The following is a 23,768-nucleotide window of genomic DNA, read 5'->3' on the forward strand; positions in this document are numbered from 1 at the left end:
AAGAAGAAGTAGTATAACTTCCGTTTCCAGTCAAATGACTTCCGGACACACTGAAAATGTTAATGCTCTCTCACACGCGAGAATGTTTCAAAGTTTTTATATATTTGCACAGATATATAGTGTTTCACTTGTAAGCACAAGTGTTTCAGTGTGTATCGCAAGTGTTTCAGTGTGTATCGCAAGTGTTTCAGTGTGTATCGCAAGTGTTTCAGTGTGTATCGCAAGTGTTTCAGTGTGTATCGCAAGTGTTTCAGTGTGTATCGCAAGTGTTTCAGTGTGTATCGCAAGGGTTTCAGTGTGTATCGCAAGTGTTTCAGTGTGTATCGCAAGTGTTTCAGTGTGTATCACAAGTTTTCAATGGGTTTCGCCTCAAACGGCCTCCCATACATACATCTAATCACTTGAATGTCCAAACCATAAAACAAATACAACTGACAAAGTTTAGTGAAGACGCAAGGCTCACCGCTCACGCGCCATCACTATGTGTTGAACCGGCGTTCAGCTCCGTGTTTTGCTTTTATGCCACTGACTGGACGGGGCATGGTCATGTGGCTACACACATGCTGGTATGCTTTTAAGGGGTAAGTATTAACAGGATTAAAAAAACCGAAATAACCGACATGGGAAAATTACGTTGGTTAGAGGTTCTGAATTTCGGTTTCGATTACTTTTCGATTAATCGTCCAGCCCTATTCCACCATTCCCATGCAGTCACAGCCTCAATTGACGCATGTCCCTTTCCTTGCCCCTCACCACAAACCCACTGAGGAGTCTCCCACAGCCTGGAGATGGAAGGTTTTTGACCATCGTCCACAGGATGAAATGTCCTTTCAAGATTCAAGATTTTTATTAGTCACATACACGATTATATAGAGCATATATAATCAGCAGTGAATTGTGAGTACATAAATATGGTCACGAACAGGATTCGAACCTGTGCGGGGAAACCCCATTGGATTTCGAGTCCAATGCCTTAACCTCTCGGCCAAAAAAAGGGCAAAAGGGACTGCTACAAGGGGGAAAGAAAGGGAAAAGAGAAGGAGAAAGGAGGGAAAGCAAGAAAAAGAAAAACAATTATCCATCAAACTTCATGAACACTCACAAAGGATTTAAGTAAAGTGTTTGATTGGTTTTTGACTATATTTTTAATAAAAAAATTTATAATAATAATAATAATAATCTGACAAACACACCACAAACTCTTGCCAGGACTTGCACCTGGAATCTTCCACCCAAAGGGTGGATGTGTTACTATTACACCACAAGAGTTGTGTCTTTCCTTTTTTTTTTTACAAACACTGCAAATTAAACACTGGAAACAGCAACTAAAAACAAAATGTTCACAGCACAACTTACTATATGCAATGATTAGACTCAAACCCACAACCTTAGGGTTAGGAGTCAAACTCTCTAACCACTATAGGCCACGACTTCCCACTAAATAGGTATTTAAATAATTCAGCAAGGGCTTTTAAATAATATAATAAATTAAAAGAAAACAGATTGAATAGAAGAAGAATAGAGCAAACTAGTGTTAGAGGTCTTATATATATATATATATATATATATATATTATTTACCCCCCCCCCCCTCCCCTCAAAGTGTTCAGTGCTACTACACTAGTGGCGAGACGGCTCACAAAACTTATCACGAATTCCGTGGTTTGATTAAAGTCAATTTTATTTTAAAATGCGCTACTTTGGCTGGCTCTGATATAGCTGCCGCGCAGCCTCTCTTTATTCATCACTCTGCAGACTTGCTCAATGTCCCGCCCACGGCGCCATCTGATAGCCTATCAACACTTGCAAGACGGTTGAAGCCGGTCTGCTGGGCAGTGGAGTTGCTAACTTGGCGTCTTCGTCGCTAGATTTAGCGCCTAGCGACAAATCTAGTGACTTTTTGGGCAATCATTATTTAGTCTCTGGGACTCTCTGGTGCTGCCGCATGAGCGCGAGGTCTCTCTTTCCCAGCGCGAGCCTCTCTCTATGCATCTGGTGTGTTCAGCGAGTGCAGAGATGAGCAGTATTTCAGTAAAAAAAAAAAAAAGATATTCTGTTGCTTCTAACTCTATTTTACACACTCTATTTGACCGCGTTTCAGTCATTATAATATTCATTCCGTTGAACAGAAACATTAAAATATAGTAATAAAAACTGTTTTATTGAGAATTTAATTAAATGGCTAAATTAAATTGCAGTATGAGCATAGGGAGGCAATTCAATACGACGCACCTACGTCATAAATATGCTAATTAGCGCATGACGTCACCTAGTTAATGTTCTCATGATTTATTTGTATGATTTAAAATGTTTCAAAACACCCCCCCCCCTCTGTTTTTTCACAAATCGCACCCTGTATATATATATATATATATATATATATATATATATATATATATATATATATATATATATATATATATATATATATAGTGTGTGCAATATATATATCATTCCACCAGGAGGGAACATTTAATTTAAAAGTCCGTAAAAGTGACTTTGTGCTTTTTTTGGGATGGCACAATCAAGCAACGTTCACTTGCAGAACGCAAGCTTATAGAGGGCACATAAGTCTGAAGTAATAAATTTAGGTAAATGGGTGCAGAGTCAGTGCTAGTTTTGTAGGCAAAACATCAATGTCTTGAATTGTATGCAAGCAGCTATTGTAAGCCAGTGCAAACTGATAAAGGTGTGACGTGTATTCTTTTCAGCTCATTAAAAATTTATCTTGCTGCCGCGTTCTGGATTAATTGTAAAGGTTTGATAGAACTGGTCGGAAGACCTGCCAAGAGAGCATATAAAATGATATGTTCTTTAAAGGGACACTGCACTTTTGCTATACTATACTGTCATTCTGGCATAATAATCAAGGAACTTTGCTGCCGTACCATGGGTGCAGCAGGCGCAGCGATATTATGCAGTGCCTGAAATAGTCCCCAGGAACTCTGCTATTGCTGCAACTACACAAACTAGCTTGGGACTATTTTCAGTTCCTTGATTGTTACGCCGGAATGAGAGTAGTTCCTAGCTATATCAGCCTATAAAATCACAACTTTTCATTTTTCCATCGGTCTTAGTACACGATATAACTACAGAAGAGTCAAGTTTAAAATAGGAAAAATATCGAAACTCTTTGGTCATTATTGAGCGAGATGGTAACAGTCTAATCAGATTCAATGATCCATGCCAAGCTAAGCTAAAAGTGCTACCACCAGACCCGAATATCGGCTGAATGGAGTTGGAAAATGAGAATGTAAATGAAAATGTATTCTCTTAAAATACATTTTGTCGTTGTCTATCGACCCCCAGTACCACTAGGTAATTTTTTGGATGAATTAGATGTGCTGCTCTCAACCTTTCCTGAGGATGGTACTCCCCTAGTTATGCTTGGAGACTTCAACATACAGTACACCTAGATAAACCTTTGTCTTTTTTTCTGTCAGTACTGTCTGTTGTTTTTTTTTTTGTACTGAACTAGACCAAGATAAAGCTGGTACTTATACTGTAAGAATGGTAATGTAATCAAACTTAAAATTAATTTTTTCAAAAAAATTTTTTCTTTGAGCTGTAGGCCATAATTGTAGATTTCAAGTTGTAGGCTATTCTGCTCAGAGATGCAGACATATGGTAGGGGGCCAGATCCTTGACAGTGCCCAAAAAGAAACAGAAAAGGGGTCTCAAATAAGCTACAAAGTTCAGCATTATAGGCTGTTACTGGCCTTATTATTATTATTTTATTTTTAAATGACAAGTGAATTTGTGACTTCCTGCACTTGCTATACTTTATATTAAGTGCGATAAAGAACTACATTTGTTATAACATGTATTTTATAATAAATCAAAAGATTTAAAAAATATATAAAAATAAATAAAGAAAAAAAAAACCTAGGGAGTTCAAATGGCAGCTGCAGGCAATGAGTGATCCTCTGCTCCCATCTTGTGGTTATAATGGTAATTTCATTTTCATCTTAAACAGTATTTTTCACCAAAAGACCGTTTTTGGCACATTTATTTATGTCATCTTCAAATGAAAAGTGTACAATTATGTATCTGGGTACTTCCCTGGGATTTCCAGAGTCTGCATATTTACATTTACATTTAGTCATATATATATATATATATATATATATATATATATATATATATATATATATATATATATATATATATATATATATAAGCGGTTGTACTGAACTAGACCAAGATAAAGCTGGTACTTATACTGTAAGAATGGTAATGTAATCAAACTTAAAATTAATTTTTTCAAATTTTTTTTTTCTTTGAGCTGTAGGCCATAATTGTAGATTTCAAGTTGTAGGCTATTCTGCTCAGAGATGCAGACATATGGTAGGGGGCCAGATCCTTGACAGTGCCCAAAAAGAAACAGAAAAGGGGTCTCAAATAAGCTACAAAGTTCAACCATTAAAAATGACATGGTTACATAAAAACAAACCAATAAAAATTGCCCGAAAGGGTTTTTTTTTTTGCTTCTGTGAAATTTTACTATTTTAGTTGTTTAAAGGTGTCATACGTAGCCTTAGAAGCAATTTTTCCAAAATTGTCATATCTTAAAATAAATGTTGAATACATATATAAATATCAAAATTTCAGCTCATTGTGGATAACAAGTAGTTCTCCACTATCCCATGATACCACCTGCAGAGTAAAGGAGGTGGCTCTATGGTCTCTGCACGAAAGTAATGGGAGTTACCAGATCAGGGTGTTTTTACACCATGATACCTGGTTGGCTGACGTCATAGTGACGTTAGGTTTAGGGGTGGGGTTGGGTAAGGGGGATACTTTTGATTGCATGATTTAGAAACACCCAGCAGTTTTAAAACACTCGCAAGGTGATAAACGCCCACTTTTGCTCTGCAGAGACCTAAGTCTCCGTTGTTGCGCGCGCACGTCAGGTCAGTGTGTGAGTTTGCGCGTGCGATAGCTGGGTGCTGCTGCGTGGAAGATGGCTGCGTCGAAGCCCGTAGAGCCTCAGTGCGGGACTGGGCTCCCCCGTTGGCAGCTTGCACTCCTGGTAGGGACTCCGCTCGTCCTCGGTGTCGGAGCTGTATACCTGTGGAACCGAAATCGCGGCAAAGAAAAGCAAGGGAAAAAGAATGGGGAGAGGAAAACTCCCGAAGGAAGCGCTAGCCCTGTTCAGGGCCAGCACGGTGCCACCAATCCAGAGCTGGAGAACATGGTAATGAGCCCAATTATAAAGCCAATCTTTCCACTTTGTAATACACTGTATTTATATATTTGGACCTGTTATTTCGCCTATAAATATTTTCTTGACAACCTAACAATACCGCATGCTCGGTCAAGGACACTGCTTGACAAACTAGCCCATGTTAGCGAAAGTGCATTAGCCAGTTAGCTTCTAAACCACATCTGTGATTACAATCTGTGTAGTTTGCGAGGACTGTAAAACTGTCTTGGTTTTGTAACCCTTTATAATGCAGAATATATTTAGGTCCCACGCCTAATGGTTCAGACTTAGTATATGTCTAAATATTCTGATGGTGTGTGTTATTTACGAGGGCGGGGTGACGGTCAGAGTGGGGCAAATCCACATGTGACAGTTTCCTTGTTAACTATTTAGTCATGTATTTGTTTAATTATTGTACGCTTCATATGTTGACAGCTTCGTCTCTATTTTAAATATACAGTTAGTTAGGCTTAAAACCTAAAAACGTGGTCTCACAAGGACATATGCATGCTTCGCATTGGTTCAGGTACACAGTCGGGGTCAAACAGGGTCCGTGTCTCAGGTCACATGTTTCCGGTCAAGGAAAACCTGCAAAATAAAAAAAAAAATAGTGTTTTGATTTGTGAACTCGTTGACTTGATTCTTGTTTGTCAAAGTAGTTTGTGAATCAGTCTTGCTCAAAATTCTTATCTAGTAATATCAAATGACTGGAAAGGTTATGGAAAATAATTAGTCAAAAGGTGTAGGAACCTTTGGTTGCTTCTAATGATGCGTGCATTAATTACACACAGAAATCCACTCATTTAAAAATATTAAATATTGCCCCATGAATGAGCCAGTGGAAATTGCTTTAGTTACAGTTATGGAACATATAGTTTTTTTATTTTAATTTTTTTGTTGATGGTAACCGTTATATACCATAATGTGACACAGCAGCTGCATTTAACCTATTATAGGCTTGGTCTGACTAGCAAAAATGAAGAAGCAGAGCATTTACTTGCAGGGTCCAGCCATCACTATTACCAGCATATTTAGATGAACTTGGAGTAATGTTTAAAATTAAAGATCAGAAAATTGTGTTCTCTGCAGTCTCAGAATGATAATGTCTCTGGCTGGGCAATATGGCAAAAAATCTTGATTTTTCTTTCAGAATGTTTGACCGATTCTCGATTTTTAACTAGTCAACTTGAAAATGTAACTACAGCATGATTCAAGTAACCTTTTCTTTATTAACCTTCTAGTTAAAAAATTTCTATTCCAAGTGCACCACGCACATGAACAGCAGCTTTCAGTCTGATGTCACCATGATGCGAACATGAAATATCAAACATACAGTAGTAGTTCTTTACAGGTTTTCATTCGATTGGTTGCTTTTGTCGCATCCAGTGTAGACCGACTTTAGCTGTTGCAGCGCGGTGCGGCGTGACAAGACAACTGTAGTGTCCGATATAGACAGTTAGGCAGAGATTTAGATTTTTATGCAGTTAAAGGTGTTTGGATTGTAGATTGGTACACTGAAAAAAACAATAAGTAGATTTATAAATCTTTATTTTGCAAGTTTTTGCACACATTAAGTAAACTTAAGTATTGCATTAAAAAAATCTACTTAACTAAGTTAGATATATTTAGCAAAGGAATTGAGTAAATCGAACATTACCAATAAGAATTTGATGGATAATATCTATTTAGTTATTTTGTTAAATACACAAACCTCAAGTACATTACCCTCAGTTATAGTTTATATAATTTACTCAAACAATATAGCACTGGAAAACAACCATGCTATTCAATTCATGTGGTTAATTTGTATACACGTAAGTAAGCAAGTAGACAGCTTGTTATCTTTTGAAGATAATATGCCCACTCAATATAATTATTATCCAAATGAACATCGAGACGTCAATACTTGGCACACCATACACAATGGCGGTAACAATCAATGGATAGTGTTTGAGTATAAATGGGTCATTTTGAGTAGAACATTAACTCCAGATATCACAAAACAGTAAGTTAGTAAACCTAACAACAAAATCAACCATAAAACAGTGTAAATACAAGATTTGACAACAACTTGTATGTAGCCTGTCTTCTGAAAATATAACTGTTTTTTGTTCGTGTGTGTGTGTGTGAAGCCAATAAATACAGGTTTCACATTTTTTAAATGGCAGTGATGTACTTTTTGTTTGAATTTACTATACATGTCATTTAAAAAGTGCACATGTTAACTTTTACTCTGGATAAAATGAAAAATATGACCAGTTTTATGCTACCAATAGAACAGATAAGCAGATAAGCATAAATATTTAAAGCATGCATTTTGTTGATTATGCATTTGTAGTGTTGTTTAAAATAATTGTTTGCCCATCCAGAGTCCCCTTGACAAAGCACAGTCTGCTAAGAATAAGGGCAACAAATACTTTAAGGCCGGCAAATACGATCAAGCGATCCAGTGCTACACAGACGCAATCAGCCTGTGTCCCAAAGAACAGAAAGGAGATCTGTCCACCTTCTACCAGAATAGAGCTGCAGCCTACGAGCAACAGGTTTGTCTCTGTCAGATGATCGTTTGCAGTAGCACCTACGAAATGTTACATGTCTGAATGATTGCTTTTTCTTTATTTTTTTTGTTGTAGCTGAAATGGACAGAAGTGATACAGGATTGCTCTCAGGCAGTCGAACTGAATCCTTGCTATATAAAAGCTCTTTTCAGGCGTGCCAAAGCACTGGAAAAACTGGGTAACAAGAAAGAGTGCCTAGAAGGTTAGTTTTATTGCTGGGTTTTGATTTTTGTTTTTTGTAACTTGAAATGCACTAGAATTTTTGCACCGTGTGGAATATTTTAAAATGTATGTATGATGTGATAAATTGCTTAATATTTTTAGATTGTTTTTAAGCACCTCATGTTAATAATCAACCTGCTGTCACAATCAAGTCAAATCAAGTTGTCATGAACTGCCTTTATTATTTATTTATTTATTGTGTAGGTATATGATTGTTGTTTCCTGTATGGTTTTGTATAATGATTGTTTCTTAAGAAAATGATATATTATTGTAAATGATGTATTGAAATGATATTGTTAATGTTGCCATGAATATAACCATTGTTGCTTGTATGGCGTTTAAACAAACAAATAAATAAATACATTTATTTTGTAGATGTGACCGCAGTATGTATTCTGGAGGTTTTCCAGAACCAGCAGAGCATGCTGCTGGCAGACAAGGTTCTGAAACAACTGGGAAAAGAGAAGGCCAAAGAAAAATACAAGGTGGGAATTTGACTGAAAGGTACAAATCTAAAACTTTAAGGGGCATGACATGGGTTTTTCGGTTTGTTTTTATTATGTTCCCTTAGGTGCAATTATAATATTACTGTAGTTTTTCGATTAAAAACGTAAAGAAATTGGTGATTAATGACCTCTTTCCACCCTATATCTCATCCTCTGACTGAAACGTCTTGGTTTTGGGGGGTTTTCCCCTTTAAGAGTTCAGTGTAATTGCCCACTGTTATGATTGCCTAACGTCTTTTAACACAGGGTCTGAACATGATAGACTCTGAAAGCAATATGCAAGTAAACGAAGTAAAAACACTGTTATTTTGAAGGAAGATAATCGGCAAAGATTCTCCTTATCTGTGTGCTGCAACCAGATATCAAAATCGGTTATGATTTTAAAACTCCTGCAGTGTGAGCCTTGTTGGAAGTTTTAATGGTACAAAGACCTCTTACATGCCAGAAGATCAAGGCAAATTTGGTTTCTGATGTCATCAACCATTTAAACAAACTACATCATATATTTATACCATCTCTCTTTCTTTTTTGCTTTTTCATGTTTGCTTTCTCATGTTTGGTCTTCTCAGAACCGGGAGCCCCTTATGCCATCTCCTCAGTTCATCAAGTCATACTTCAGCTCCTTTACTGATGACATCATTTCACAGCCTCTACAGAAGGGGGAAAAGAAAGATGAGGATAAAGACAAAGAGGGTGAGGCCTCTGAGGTTACAGGAAGGTGAGACCTGAGGGCATTATATTTTGCCTATTCAAACTGAGATTTGTACACCCACGGAGTTTCCTCTTGTTGCTTTTAAATTCTAAGTGTTCAGAGTGTTACATTATTTATATATCTATATGTAATACCTGCTCCCAGGATCTGATCACAAGCTAGGCAGTGTACAGTCACAACCCTGGTGTAAAGTCACTTGCCTTCACTTTCACTTTCCTAAGATGATCTACCAGCTCGCCTTGATCAGCAGAGTTGAATGAATGAATAATTTCTTAAATAATAATATATATATATATATATATATATATATATATATATATATATATACAACCCGAATTCCGGAAAAGTTGGGACGTTTTTTAAATTTTAATAAAATGAAAACTAAAAGACTTTCAAATCACATGAGCCAATATTTTATTCACAATAGAACATAGATAACATAGCAAATGTTTAAACTGAGAAAGTTTACAATTTTATGCACAAAATGAGCTCATTTCAATCTTCTACAGGTCTCAAAATAGTTGGGACGGGGCATGTTTACCATGGTGTAGCATCTCCTTTTCTTTTCAAAACAGTTTGAAGACGTCTGGGCATTGAGGCTATGAGTTGCTGGAGTTTTGCTGTTGGAATTTGGTCCCATTCTTGTCTTATATAGATTTCCAGCTGCTGAAGAGTTCGTGGTCGTCTTTGACGTATTTTTCGTTTAATGATGCGCCAAATGTTCTCTATAGGTGAAAGATCTGGACTGCAGGCAGGCCAGGTTAGCACCGGGACTCTTCTACGACGAAGCCATGCTGTGTTATAGCTGCAGTATGTGGTTTTGCATTGTCCTGCTGAAATAAACAAGGCCTTCCCTGAAATAGACGTTGTTTGGAGGGAAGCATATGTTGCTCTAAAACCTTTATATACCTTTCAGCATTCACAGAGCTTTCCAAAACATGCAAGCTGCCCATACCGTATGCACTTATGCACCCCCATACCATCAGAGATGCTGGCTTTTGAACTGAACGCTGATAACATGCTGGAAGGTCTCCCTCCTCTTTAGCCCGGAGGACACGGCGTCCGTGATTTCCAACAAGAATGTCAAATTTGGAATCGTCTGACCATAAAACACTATTCCACTTTGAAATAGTCCATTTTAAATGAGCCTTGGCCCACAGGACACGACGGCGCTTCTGGACCATGTTCACATATGGCTTCCTTTTTGCATGATAGAGCTTTAGTTGGCATCTGCTGATGGCACGGCGGATTGTGTTTACCGACAGTGGTTTCTGAAAGTATTCCTGGGCCCATTTAGTAATGTCATTGACACAATCATGCCGATGAGTGATGCAGTGTCGTCTGAGAGCCCGAAGACCACGGGCATCCAATAAAGGTCTCCGGCCTTGTCCCTTACGCACAGAGATTTCTCCAGTTTCTCTGAATCTTTTGATGATGTTATGCACTGTAGATGATGAGATTTGCAAAGCCTTTGCAATTTGACGTTGAGGAACATTGTTTTTAAAGTTTTCCACAATTTTTTTACGCAGTCTTTCACAGATTGGAGAGCCTCTGCCCATCTTTACTTCTGAGAGACTCTGCTTCTCTAAGACAAAGCTTTTATAGCTAATCATGTTACAGACCTGATATCAATTAACTTAATTAATCACTAGATGTTCTCCCAGCTGAATATTTTCAAAACTGCTTGCTTTTTTAGCCATTTGTTGCCCCTGTGCCAACTTTTTTGAGACCTGTAGCAGGCATTAAATTTTAAATGAGCTAATTAAGTGGATAAAAGTGTAAAAATTCTCAGTTTAAACATTTGCTACGTTATCTATGTTCTATTGTGAATAAAATAGTGGCTCTATTTTATTTCAAATGTGATTTGAAATTCCTTTAGTTTTCATTTTATTAAAATTTAAAAAACGTCACAACTTTTCCGGAATTCGGGTTGTATATATATATATATATATATATATATATATATATATATATATATATATATATATATATATATATATAATGTGTGTGTGTGTGTATAATGATTAAATCATTAGTGTTGAACTACTGTTTCCTTAGCTCAGGCTACCTTAAGGCTAAGCAGTATATGGAGGAGGAGAACTACGATAAGATCATCAGTGAGTGCACAAAGGAGATCGAGTCTGGAGGCAGGTACACAGCCGAAGCTCTTCTGCTGAGAGCCACCTTCTACCTACTGATTGGCAACGCTACAGCTGCTCAGCCTGATCTTGACCGTGTCATCAACATGGATGATGCCAGTGTCAAGGTAAAGGGATTAGGATCAAGAGAAATCTTCTCTTACTGCCATCATGTTTGCTAAAATACTGTGTTTACTGTTGTGCAAATTTAGCTTGCAGTTTTACCAGTCTCTAACTGGTTTGCAACATCTCTAGTTTTCTCATCAAGAATAAAAACATTTGGTTTACATTGAGGACATTTGCAGTGTCTTCTTGATAATATTGGTGTTAAAGCAAGTTTCTGATGTGTTTCAGTTACGTGCTAATGCGCTCATTAAACGTGGAAGCATGTACATGCAGCAGCAGCAGCCCCAGCTCTCCACGCAAGACTTTAACATGGCTGCAGAGATTGACCCCCATAATGCAGACGTCTACCACCACAGGGGACAGGTATGATAACTTCATGTACATGTAGGAATTTCATCTAAAGAAATGCTTAAAAGCAAGCCTTTATGTAGGATGTAGGGCTGCATGATTAATCTAAATGAAATCGAAATTGCGATTAGGCTGAAGCTGTGATTTGTCACGAAGCATGGTTCTGTGATCAGCAGTAAATCTCCCATCTGAAGGCCAGAGGCCTGAAACTCCAAATACACTGCACAGAAGAAACCCAGGAAGTTTCTATTGCTGCAGCTGAATAAACAGAAATTTTTCAGTGTGACTAATAACCACAAGACTATGGCAATATACGGTTTATAGAGTTCTTATTATTATAATATTCATTATAATAAAGTATATTTATAATGCAATGCCTATATCACTGCTTAGAATGCTATCAAATATGTTTCGTGCCTTATTCTGTGTAAGAAGCCACATCCTCTCACAGGAGGATTTATTTCAAACACTCTGCTGACGTTATGAAGTGAGTTTGGAAAAGGGAAAATACACTCTCAAATATCATTGCTGTGCTTTATTTTAAAACCGGGACAGCATTCTAATCATATAACACACTAATAAATGAACATATGAACAGCAGATATATTAAACATTTGAACAAAATATGAAATATCAAATGACATTCAATGACATTCAAGGTAAAGAAAGAATAGATTTAGCAACATTATCTCAGTTATCATAAGAAACGTTAGAGTAATAAATTTATCTTGATTCCGAACTTTGAATAAAAATATTAACAGCGATTATATTAAACAATGTTTCTGAATTCAGAAGAATAAATGTCAAAAGATAAATATCAATTTAAGCAATAGCATTCAAGTAGAAAAAAAAGCTAATAAAATTTAGCAGCAATATCTCAGATATTGTAACTTATTCTGTCAGTTGTGCAACCTTTTCTTTCAGAGGAGAAAACTCAGCCAGTGAGCTTTAATGAGCGTCATCTTTTTCTACCAGTTGTGGACCGGCGGCCACAGTATCACTTGTGCTCGCAGATGCAGCCTAGTGATGTGCGGGTCGGGTTTTTTTCCAACCGCATCGGGGACATCACGGAAGATACGTTTCTACTTAGACCTTCGTATTGTAACCTTGTCAAAGAACCTAATAAAATATGAAAATATATATTCCAAATATTTAATATACAGTCGTGGCCAAAAGTTTTGAGAATTACATAAATATTGGAAATTGGAAAAGTTGCTGCTTAAGTTTTTATAATAGCAATTTGCATATACTCCAGAATGTTATGAAGAGTGATCAGATGAATTGCATAGTCCTTCTTTGCCATGAAAATTAACTTAATCCCAAAAAAACCTTTCCACTGCATTTCATTGCTGTCATTAAAGGACCTGCTGAGATCATTTCAGTAATCGTCTTGTTAACTCAGGTGAGAATGTTGACGAGCACAAGGCTGGAGATCATTATGTCAGGCTGATTGGGTTAGAATGGCAGACTTGACATGTTAAAAGGAGGGTGATGCTTGAAATCATTGTTCTTCCATTGTTAACCATGGTGACCTGCAAAGAAACGCGTGCAGCCACCATTGCGTTGCATGAAAATGGCTTCACAGGCAAGGATATTGTGGCTACTAAGATTGCACCTAAATCAACAATTTATAGGATCATCAAGAACTTCAAGGAAAGAGGTTCAGTTCTTGTAAAGAAGGCTTCAGGGCATCCAAGAAAGTCCAGCCAGCGCCAGGATCGTCTCCTAAAGAGGATTCAGCTGCGGGATCGGAGTGCCACCAGTGCAGAGCTTGCTCAGGAATGGCAGCAGGCAGGTGTGAGCGCATCTGCACACACAGTGAGGCCAAGACTTTTGGAAGATGGCCTGGTGTCAAGAAGGGCAGCAAAGAAGCCACTTCTCTCCAAAAAAAACATCAAGGACAGATTGATCTTCTGCAGAAAGTAAAGTGAATGGACTGCTGAGGACTGGGGCAAAGTCATATTTTTCGATGAAGCCCCTTTCCGATTGTTTGGGGCATCTGGAAAAGCTTGTCCGGAGAAGAAAAGGTGAGCGCTACCATCAGTCCTGTGTCATGCCAACAGTAAAGCATCCTGACACCATTCATGTGTGGGGTTGCTTCTCATCCAAGGGAGTGGGCTCACTCACAATTCTGCCCAAAAACACAGCCATGAATAAAGAATGGTACCAAAACACCCTCCAACAGCAACTTCTTTCAACAATCCAACAACAGTTTGGTGAAGAACAAAGCATTTTCCAGCACGATGGAGCACCGTGCCATAAGGCAAAAGTGATAACTAAGTGGCTCGGGGACCAGAATGTTGAAATTTTGGGTCCATGGCCTGGAAACTCCCCAGATCTTAATCCCATTGAGAACTTGTGGTCAATCCTCAAGAGGCGGGTGGACAAACAAAAACCCACTAATTCTGACAAACTCCAAGAAGTGATTATGAAAGAATGGGTTGCTATCAGTCAGGATTTGGCCCAGAAGTTGATTGAGAGCATGCCCAGTCGAATTGCTGAGGTCCTGAAAAAGAAGGGCCAACACTGCAAATACTGACTCTTTGCATAAATGTCATGTAATTGTCGATAAAAGCCTTTGAAACGTACGAAGTGCTTGTAATTATATTTCAGTACATCACAGAAACAACTGAAACAAAGATCTAAAAGCAGTTTAGCAGCAAACTTTTTGAAAACTAATATTTATGTAATTCTCAAAACTTTTGGCCACGGCTGTAGGCTATATGAAATTGCACTAGTGATGGTTCGTCCGTGAACGAATCTTTTAGGTGAACGAATCGTTCTCGTTCAGGTAATCCAGTGACTCATATTTCTTGTTCACTGAAGTTCCTCCCTCCACAGCAGCGCGCAAGCTCGGCGCTATTAGCAGTGTGACAGTAGCTCTGTGAACTGTCATCCTGTCAAAGAGTTACTCAAGATGTGACGGAGCATGTGATTTGTTGAATAAAGTGAACGAATCCGCCCTTCACTGAACGAGATCGAGAGATCTTCTCATTTGTGAACGAGCTGAATGAACTGATACATCTCGTTTATGAACGAAATGAATGAGTATACAGGGTCAGTGAGCCAAGCATGTAAATCTCGATCAGCAATCAGCAGATACAAAACGCAATTCTAGGTGCTGTGCACATACGTTCGTTTTCATATTTAGCATACAGAACATAACTCCATGTTAAATCCCCGATTAATGTGAATATTATATATGAACTGTCTGACCAAACAATTAAAATGTTAATTATACAAGAAAACCTCATGCTTTGTTCATCTGAACAACTTATTTAAACTATTTAATGTGATTAAGCACACACTTTAGTAAAGCCAAATCAGTTTAGTAAAGCCACTAATGCAGCCTTCTCGCTCTAGTGCTTTTTTGCTGCTTGCATGAGGAGAAAAAACACAGACGTCTATAGGGAGGCACTGAAAGCGTGCGTTGCACACACCAACATGAAATACGTCTCTTACAAATCTGAAACGCAGTCATTCTTTGAAGTATCGATACTCGTTATGTTTTTAATTTCCGAGAATCGCGATACTTTTGAAGTATCGGTGCACCGTGCAACACTAGTTTGGAGTAAAAATGTTATTAAATGTGATTTTTATTTATTTTTTCACTTGCTCTCAGCTGGAGCAGCATTTACTAATGTTATACAGAGCCATAGTTCACCAAGTAGCTACGCAAATAACTGTCATTATCGTGAACAATTTCATAATCGTACAAATATATCGTCTGCACACACACACACATATATATATATATATTAGGGCTGGGATAAACAATTATTTTTTAAACGATTAATCTAGCGATTATTTTTTTTGATGCATCGATTAATCTAACGATTACTTTTTCCAGACCGATTCGATTTCGATTATCTCCCCATTAATTGACTACTAACAATTTATACATGTTGATTTACATATCTGAATGAAAAAAACATGAATTCCTTAACATTGCAATATATGTTTATTGTTCTTAAAATTACAAAATAAAAGATTGACTAAGAATGCATTACTTTGCACTTGTATAGAGATAGCATTCAATAAAACCTTGAATCCTTGAAAACACATAGCTTACTGAAACAAGCTTACTGAACACATAGGGCCTAGCTTACTGAAAAAAAGTTCTTCTTTTAGATGAAAATAACAACAACTTGATGTCTAGCATTCAATAAAAAAGGTCACCCAAAATACTTGTTTAGAGCAATTGAAAGAATACAGTAACCAATGTAAACTTGAGGGCTTTAAGCTAATACAGAGTGCTTTTCCAAAAAATAAAAATAAAAATTAACAGTGGGAGCCAGCAGCCTGTCATGGAGAAAAAAAAAATCTCCGAATGCTCCACGTGAAACTTTGGCGTTCCGCCCCTTTTCTATCGTGTCTAATGATTTTGGTTAATATGCACGAGGGAGGGAGGGAGGGAGGGAGAGAGAGAGAGAGAGAGAGAGAGAGAGAGCGCAAGACGACGCTCGTGTAGTTTGAAGACTGTGAGTGCGCGAGCGCGCGTGAAACTTTGGAGTTTTTCTATCGTGTTTAATGATTTTGATTAATATGCACGAGGGAGAGAGAGAGCAAGAAGCGCTCGCGTTGTTTGAAGACTGTGAGTGCACGCGCGCAGCGACGTCGACGTAGTAGAGGCGTGGTTGTCTGCTTTGCAAGTGGGCGCTAGCAGGCCTGAGGGTTCAGGGACAGGTCACAGGAGTCGCACTGTCTGGCACAGCATCACTGCTGAAAGTTGACGCGTCTTCATGGAAGATGCCAGCAAGTACAGAGCCCAACTCGACCGCAGCAGAGAAAGTGAGGTAAAATTGTTGACCCGCGAGATTGTTGTATGCAAGCTATTTAAGATACAGTTAGCATACCATTCGATCACTAGCAACATGAGGTCACAACTCAGAAATGTGCACCCAAATGAGCATGGCATAATGTGTGGAACTCCAGTTAAACAGTCACGTCTTGACACTTAACGTTACTTTGCATCGCCCGCCACAAGCTCTTTGTCTGCAACAAGACAAGAGGCCATAACGGATAAAATAATTTCGTTCATTTGTAAGGACATGAGATCGATCAGTATCGCGGATGGGGCAGGCTTCGGGGAGTTATGTCAAGCAATGGATCCGAGGTTTGATTATTTATTGTTTCATGTCAAGGAAAAGTTCAATGTTTACCACAGCACAGCTTGCTCGGAGCATTCAATGTCAGTTCAATATGCTGTAAAACTTCAATTAATATTAATAATATTTGTTTCAATCACTGAATGAAGCCTGCTATATTTGGGACAACAGTCGCGACCTTAAATTGCTTGCACAAAAATTTGTTTGTTCATTTAAACCATTATGCGCAGAGAACGTGAGGGTGAGAGAGCGTGAGGTCTGCAGTCTTGGCCATTAGTTGATTTCCTTGTTTTTGTGTAGGTAATACATTGTCATATATGTTTAAACTTAAATAGACTATCTATACAAGTAGTTATGTCTCTTTGTATTATTTGTCCTGTTATTGACGTAATGCGCGTCATTGACATACGCAACCAGATGTTCGAATAGTTCGAATATTCATGTATTTTTTTAGAGGGAATATTCAAACGTCATTTTTTAGCAATTTTGACAGCCCTAGTAGTAAATGCCGCTCCACCTGAAAGCAGATAATTTGAGATTTACTACTAATCACAGAACCGGCTTTAATGACATGATGTGCATAATGATCGCATTTGATTAATTGTGCAGCCCTAGTAGAATGTTAATGACATTAATATTTTCAGCTGTAATCTTCATTTATAGTTTTTGAAGAATCAGCTGCTGTTTTTACTGCAATAGTTCAGGACCCTCACGAGTTTATGAACTTGTCTCCTCAAACACATTTTCTGGCCTGCTTAAAACTCTGGGTAGAGGAGACTGTTGTGAGCTGTTTGCATTGAAGAACTGACTACCCAAAGTCCTACATGGATCTAATCCGTGCTAACTGTGTTACAATGGTTTTATTTATATTTTATTACATTTAATAATAGTTATTTGCTGAGGCAAAAAAGTTTTGAGAATATATCTTTGTCTCACTGAAGCTGTGCCTAGATGTACATATGCTTTCTCTGGAAAGCCCAGAAGAGGGTTATAAATTACTGCTTGAGTCGTAATGTCCAATTGTATATGTTCATGGTGCCCCTCTAGGGCTGGACGATTATGGCCTAAAATCAAAACCTCGATTAATTGAACATTTGTCTTGATTACGATTAATGAACGATTATTTTGTTTCTGTTTTGTTTTTTTGCCCTCATAGTTCACTGACAAGGTTTGTACTGTAAACAGGGCTGTAGCTGGGGTCAGCGGGGCCCCGGTACAGGTTGTACCAGTGGGCCCTGTTTGAAAGTGTTTAAATTGTATGTTCGTTCTGTTTATTTGTTTGTGCTATTTACACAGTGTTTAAGTTTTTTCAAGTTTGTAAGTGTCCAGGTACAGAAACCAAATAATTAAATGTAAAATAGCACTGTAAAAATTAAACATAGTCAAACCAAAATTTATTCAGACACCTTCAACATTTCTCACATTATCAGTTTATTTGCTATAGTTTAGAAAATGGTAATAAAATATGATAAGAACTCAAGAGTTAAACTGTCAGAACAAATTCATCTTGATAATATCAGATAACTTTGATCGAAAGATATGTAATGGATTACAATCAGTGCTTTAAGTGGGCCGGTACGCACCGGTCCTCAGTACCGCCACTTCCAAATATAGCTCTTATATAGCGTACCGCCACCTTTCCGTGCGCCCAGAACGTGCTTTTAGCTTACCGGTACGCTCATTTGGACATCTGTTTTAATAGAGGATTTGATCTTTTGCCTGCGCTGCCGCTTTTCAGAGCGCCCTTCACAATGCAAGCTTCCTAATTCGTCCCACCGAGAACAGAACAATACATTACATTACACTACATTACCCATACACCCTTGAGTTTTACAAGTGAAAAGCGCATGCGTTGCTTTTACCGCTGTCAGTAACAACTCAACTCACACTCGGCTCGGTAAAAATACAAATACAGTGAACAACACTTAATATGCTCTCCTGGCTTCAGACTCTTGAGTACTAAAACAACACGGTCAGAATCAGATGACTCGCTGGCTGAGACTCCATCAAGCCAGAATGATATCGCTGCAGGTCAGACGCAAGCTAATGAAGTAATGCAGTAGCTCTTTCAGGTAGGGTGACCAGACGTCCCGAAAATGATACGCTTTCATGACAACATGCAGCAGTGTTCTGTCAACTGTCCTGAGCGTCTTTTTAGACTGGCCTCAGCCAGATGGTTGAGATCGACTATTAAAGGTGGGATATTTTTTCCTATTGAAAGCGCGATCTGACATCATAGCTCACTATCAGCAGTTATTTTATCTATGTTCGTAACATTTCTTATAGATTATTGCTTGGTGTAAGAGATAAATAAAGATCAGATAAAGATAAACTAGCACAGTACCAGTACGAGTGATTGTGTGTGTGGATTAGTCAAACTGTCTCTATATTATTGTGAAGCTGTGGGTGGTAAATAGCCTAGTTCCTTCAAAAGTTAAAAAATATGCTATAATAAGTTTTGAGATTCTAAGCTACTTTAGTAATAAATCACAGGACAGCACTGACAACTTGTTTCTGTGTTCCTCTGTGCGCGCGATCTTCACAGCTACTGTTTATATGAGTGTTCGTGCCACAACGCAGCTGTGCGAACATGGGAGCTCGAAATAATAATACACATCCGACCGTCTAATTGCTTGAATGTCCAAACCATAAAACAAATACAACTGACCAAGTTTAGTGAAGATGCAAGGCTCACCGCTCACGTGCAATCACTATGTGTTGAACCGGCGTTCACCTCCGTGTTTTGCTTTTATGCCACTGACTGGACGGGGCATGGTCATGTGGCTACACACTCGCTGGTATGCTTTTAAGGGGGAAGTATTAACAGGATTAAAAAACCGAAATAACCAACATGGGAAAATTAAGTCGGTTAGAGGTTCTGAATTTCGGTTTCGATTACTTTTCGATTAATCATCCAGCCCTATGCCCCTCACATCTTAACATGACAGAGGCACTGATTTAGTCTGTTGTCTCTTTTCCATTCTTAAGGGGCAGTCAAACTATGCACTTTGTCCCAGTGGCTTTCATTTAAATGCAAGTTCATGTGAATTGTTTAATTTTAACATTTGATGACCTCTAACCTGCACATTTTTAACACATTAACACATTTACCTTAGCAACTACATGGAATTTGTGGCGCTTATTGTCATTTACTACAGTTTGCTTTGTTACTCTGCATAATTGCTCAACTACTGTTAAGTAGCAACATCAAACTTGTTAAAATGTCTTGATAACCTATTGGTAATATTTGAATTTCTCAGTTGAAGATTCTGCTGGATCAGGTAGAGGAGGCTGTGGGAGATTTTGATGAGTGTATAAAGCTTCGACCAGACTCTGCACTTGCCCAGGCCCAGAAGTGTTTTGCATTGGTAAGTACCACATGAGGGTACTGCTTGCACTCGAAAACCTTTATGCTGGTACTCTTCATGGAGATATTAGATTGAGTCGTACCAAACCCGTAAAAGTTTTGTTCGTCTTCGGAACAAAATTTGAGATATTTTGGATGAATACCGGGTGGCTTGAGACTGTCCCATAGACTGCCAAGTAAGTAAAGTCCAGAAAAGTATGAAAGTCGTCATCAGAATAGTCCATCTGCCATCAGTGGTTCAACCTGTCAGCTGTGCCACAAGATATGCTGTTTCTACGTGTATTTATGCTTCGATTTGAAAGAAAACAGTGCATCCTTGTGGTGTGGCTGACACAGAAGAGCATACACAGTTTGAGTGATGTGGAGAGACGCAAGAGGAGACTGCTAACAAAGGAATTGTTGAATAAAGTCATTTTTTTAATTTTCTGCGCTTACAAACAGTATTCTCGTCACTTCATAATATTACGGTTGAACCACTGATGGCAGATAGACTATTCTGACGATGTCTTTCATACTTTCCTGGACATTTACACTTTTATTATTTGGCAGTCTATGGGACAGTCTCAAGCCACCCGGTTTTCATCTAAAATATCTTAAATTGTGTTTATGGGGTTTGGAACGTCATGGGGTAAGTGATTAATGACAATTTTCATTTTGGGGTGGAGTAACCCTTTAATGGATGTGGTCTAATGCTATTGACTTTCAACCAAAACAACCTGATATGAGAAAATTCTGAATTTTACTCAAAGTGGTATGAACTTTTATAGACATTTTTTTCCTCATAGTACCGACAGGCCTACACTGGAAACAACCCATCCCAGGTTCAGAAAGCCATGGATGGTTTTGAGGATGTCATTAGGAGGTTTAAAAAGTGTGCTGAGGGCTATGCTCTGTATGCACAGGTATTGCTCACATTGATTGCATAAAACAATTTATAAAATTATGCTTTATCATTCTTTATTCAACAAAAATCTATTGTCTTTGTTTTTTGTGATAGGCACTAACAGACCAGCAACAGTTTGGTAAAGCAGATGAAATGTATGACAAATGTATCGAACTAGAGCCTGATAACGCCACAACATATGTCCACAAAGGGTTAGTTTGATGTATTTTTTACTTGTATGATCCTGGTAGTCTATTAATGTTCAACGTAGTGAATACTAATCAGTTGTTTGTTTTGCAGTCTGTTGCAGCTTCAGTGGAAACAGGATCTGGAAATGGGCCTTGAACTCATAAGCAAAGCCATTGAAATTGACAATAAATGTGACTTTGCTTATGAAACTATGGGAACCATTGAAGTCCAAAGGTTTGTGATGTTTTGCTTACCCTTTTTTCTGTACTTTTTTTTTTTTTTCTATTCCTAATTTGTAAGTCGTTGATTACATTGAAATGTTTATGTGGCTGTTACAACATTATGGTTTTAGTTCAGGACAAAAAAAAAAAATATTAATAATAATAATTGTAATTTTTTTTTCCCACAGAGGCAATCTGGACAAGGCTATAGACATGTTCAACAAGGCCATCAACTTGGCCAAGTCAGAGATGGAGATGGCCCATCTCTACTCCCTTTGTGATGCTGCTTATGCCCAGACGGAGGTGGCCAAGAAGTATGGGCTCAAGCCTCCCACGCTATAACTCTTGTCTCTTTTCACCACTCTACTGCCAGGCCACAGTACACATCCCATAACCCTTTTTTTTTTAAAAATCATTATAAAGATGATCATTATCAATGAAAAGGAAGGCCAAACAGGTTCTGCTACCACGTTTATAACCATTTTTTTTATTTGAGTACTGGAAGGTGGCACCGAAAATGGTGGAGGAGCAGCAAGAGGAAACAAGATAAAGCAGAAAGCAAGCAAGTGAAAATGACTGATGGCTGCTTTGTTTGATATCAAATCATCCTCCCTCTCTTGAGTATGGCTTAGGCTATCTTGCATCTTGCAACAGTACTCATTTCTTCATGTTTAGCCTTCCCTGCCAATTGGTATGACAAATGTGAATCTTTTTGATTATATAATCTTAATTTAATGGTCAGCTATGGACAATGGGCTCTTTAATCAGTACTTTTTTTTTTCGTTCCATCCAAGATGCCAGATTCAGTCAGTTTATTCTATTATACCAGTGTATATCATCAGCAGGACTGGATTATGAATTTGTGGTTTAATGCTGTAATGTGCACAAGTTTTGTCCTTTTACTTTCACATCCTAGCAACCTTACTTTGTTGTATGGGAAGTGAAGGATTAAAGTTTTAGTTGAGATGTATTTGTTATAAATCTGTTTTTGATGTGTCACTGCTCTGATGACACTGTTCATGAGAAGGGGATTTATATTGAGGTAAAATACGTAATTTGGCCGTACAGTTATTCATTTTTGTGCATTTATTTTTACCTTGAGTTTTTTTTTTTACATTCTGTGCAGCATTTAATAATACATGTGAAACAAATGATAAAGTAATATCCTATAGAAGAGATTCAGAAATGGATATTCAAATTAAAAAAAAAAATCTAAATAAAGACAAATTGCAGATTCTTTAACGCCCATCTCTTCAAACTGAGGCAATAAAGTTTCAAATATTAAAAAAACTTAGCTGTGAGAAATTTGCGGTTTAATTTTTGTGCAAAATAATTAACCTAGAAAAAAATATGAATCGCCAAAATTACATTCCTCTCGTTTTATCTTTCACACTACACAGATCTGATTTTATTTTGTTTTGTTTGGTTTCTCTGTGAAATAATGTCATTGAGGCGTATTTTTGAAGAATGGCTCCCTTCTTTATGAATCTAAATGCAAGAAAATAAAAAAACACCTTACATTTAGCAACTAAGTTCTTAGTCCCTGGTATTATGTTCAAATTTTACATTCATTTGTAAAAACTTGAGATATTGAGGTACTTTTAGTGGCATGCCCTTAAATACATAATGTATATTTGTGTCCCATGGAGGACAATTCTATAGAATCCTAACTAGTTATATATACAAATGAATTGTTTGGTAGTAGTTTAAATCCCTGTTTCAGTTTCATTCAAGAATGGTGGTTTTCTTGATCCTTTTTAATAAAACCGTAAGAGAATTTTTGACTATTGCTGCCATGACTTCTTCATTATCTACATTCATCCATCTTTTTAAAGAAAGTTCATTTTATATTATTTACCTACTTTAAGTTTGTTATATGACTTTAACATCAAAAACAACAAAGTGGCATTTAATTTACTGTCTTTTAAATATGGATTGAGATGTTTTCTTATAATGTGGCTCTATTTTTAAACCATTGTTGATTGAATGTGTAATACGGTACAGGGCTTGGCTTTAACCTGACCAGAAATAATAGTTTACAAAAAATAGGATGTGATAATTTCCCTATGCATGTATACATTGATTATTAAGCATTGCATAATATGTAAATGCTTACATATGTTTGCTAATTTCTTTTTCCAGCCTGATCAATTAGTATTAATGGATTCACAGACCAATTTCAAG

General features: G+C 37.6%; 1 protein-coding gene and 1 non-coding gene across 2 annotated transcripts; one reads left to right on the plus strand and one right to left on the minus strand.

Moving 5' to 3' along the window:
• Positions 1–912: 912 nt before the first annotated feature.
• trnas-cga (transfer RNA serine (anticodon CGA)) lies at positions 913–998 on the minus strand. Its single transcript has one exon. It is a non-coding gene; the product is annotated as a tRNA-Ser (tRNA).
• A 3,905-nt stretch (positions 999–4,903) lies between these two features.
• LOC132151884 (mitochondrial import receptor subunit TOM70-like) lies at positions 4,904–22,632 on the plus strand. Its single transcript, XM_059560379.1, has 12 exons — positions 4,904–5,196; positions 7,575–7,748; positions 7,839–7,965; positions 8,362–8,471; positions 9,062–9,210; positions 11,263–11,470; positions 11,697–11,831; positions 20,185–20,292; positions 21,077–21,193; positions 21,289–21,386; positions 21,475–21,597; positions 21,773–22,632. Exons 1-12 carry the CDS (start codon positions 4,963–4,965, stop codon positions 21,924–21,926), a joined length of 1,737 nt encoding a protein of 578 aa, XP_059416362.1. The 5' UTR covers positions 4,904–4,962; the 3' UTR covers positions 21,927–22,632.
• The last annotated feature ends 1,136 nt before the right edge of the window (positions 22,633–23,768 follow it).

This window comes from Carassius carassius, chromosome 10, assembly GCF_963082965.1.
Source record: "Carassius carassius chromosome 10, fCarCar2.1, whole genome shotgun sequence".
Lineage (NCBI taxonomy): Eukaryota > Metazoa > Chordata > Actinopteri > Cypriniformes > Cyprinidae > Carassius > Carassius carassius.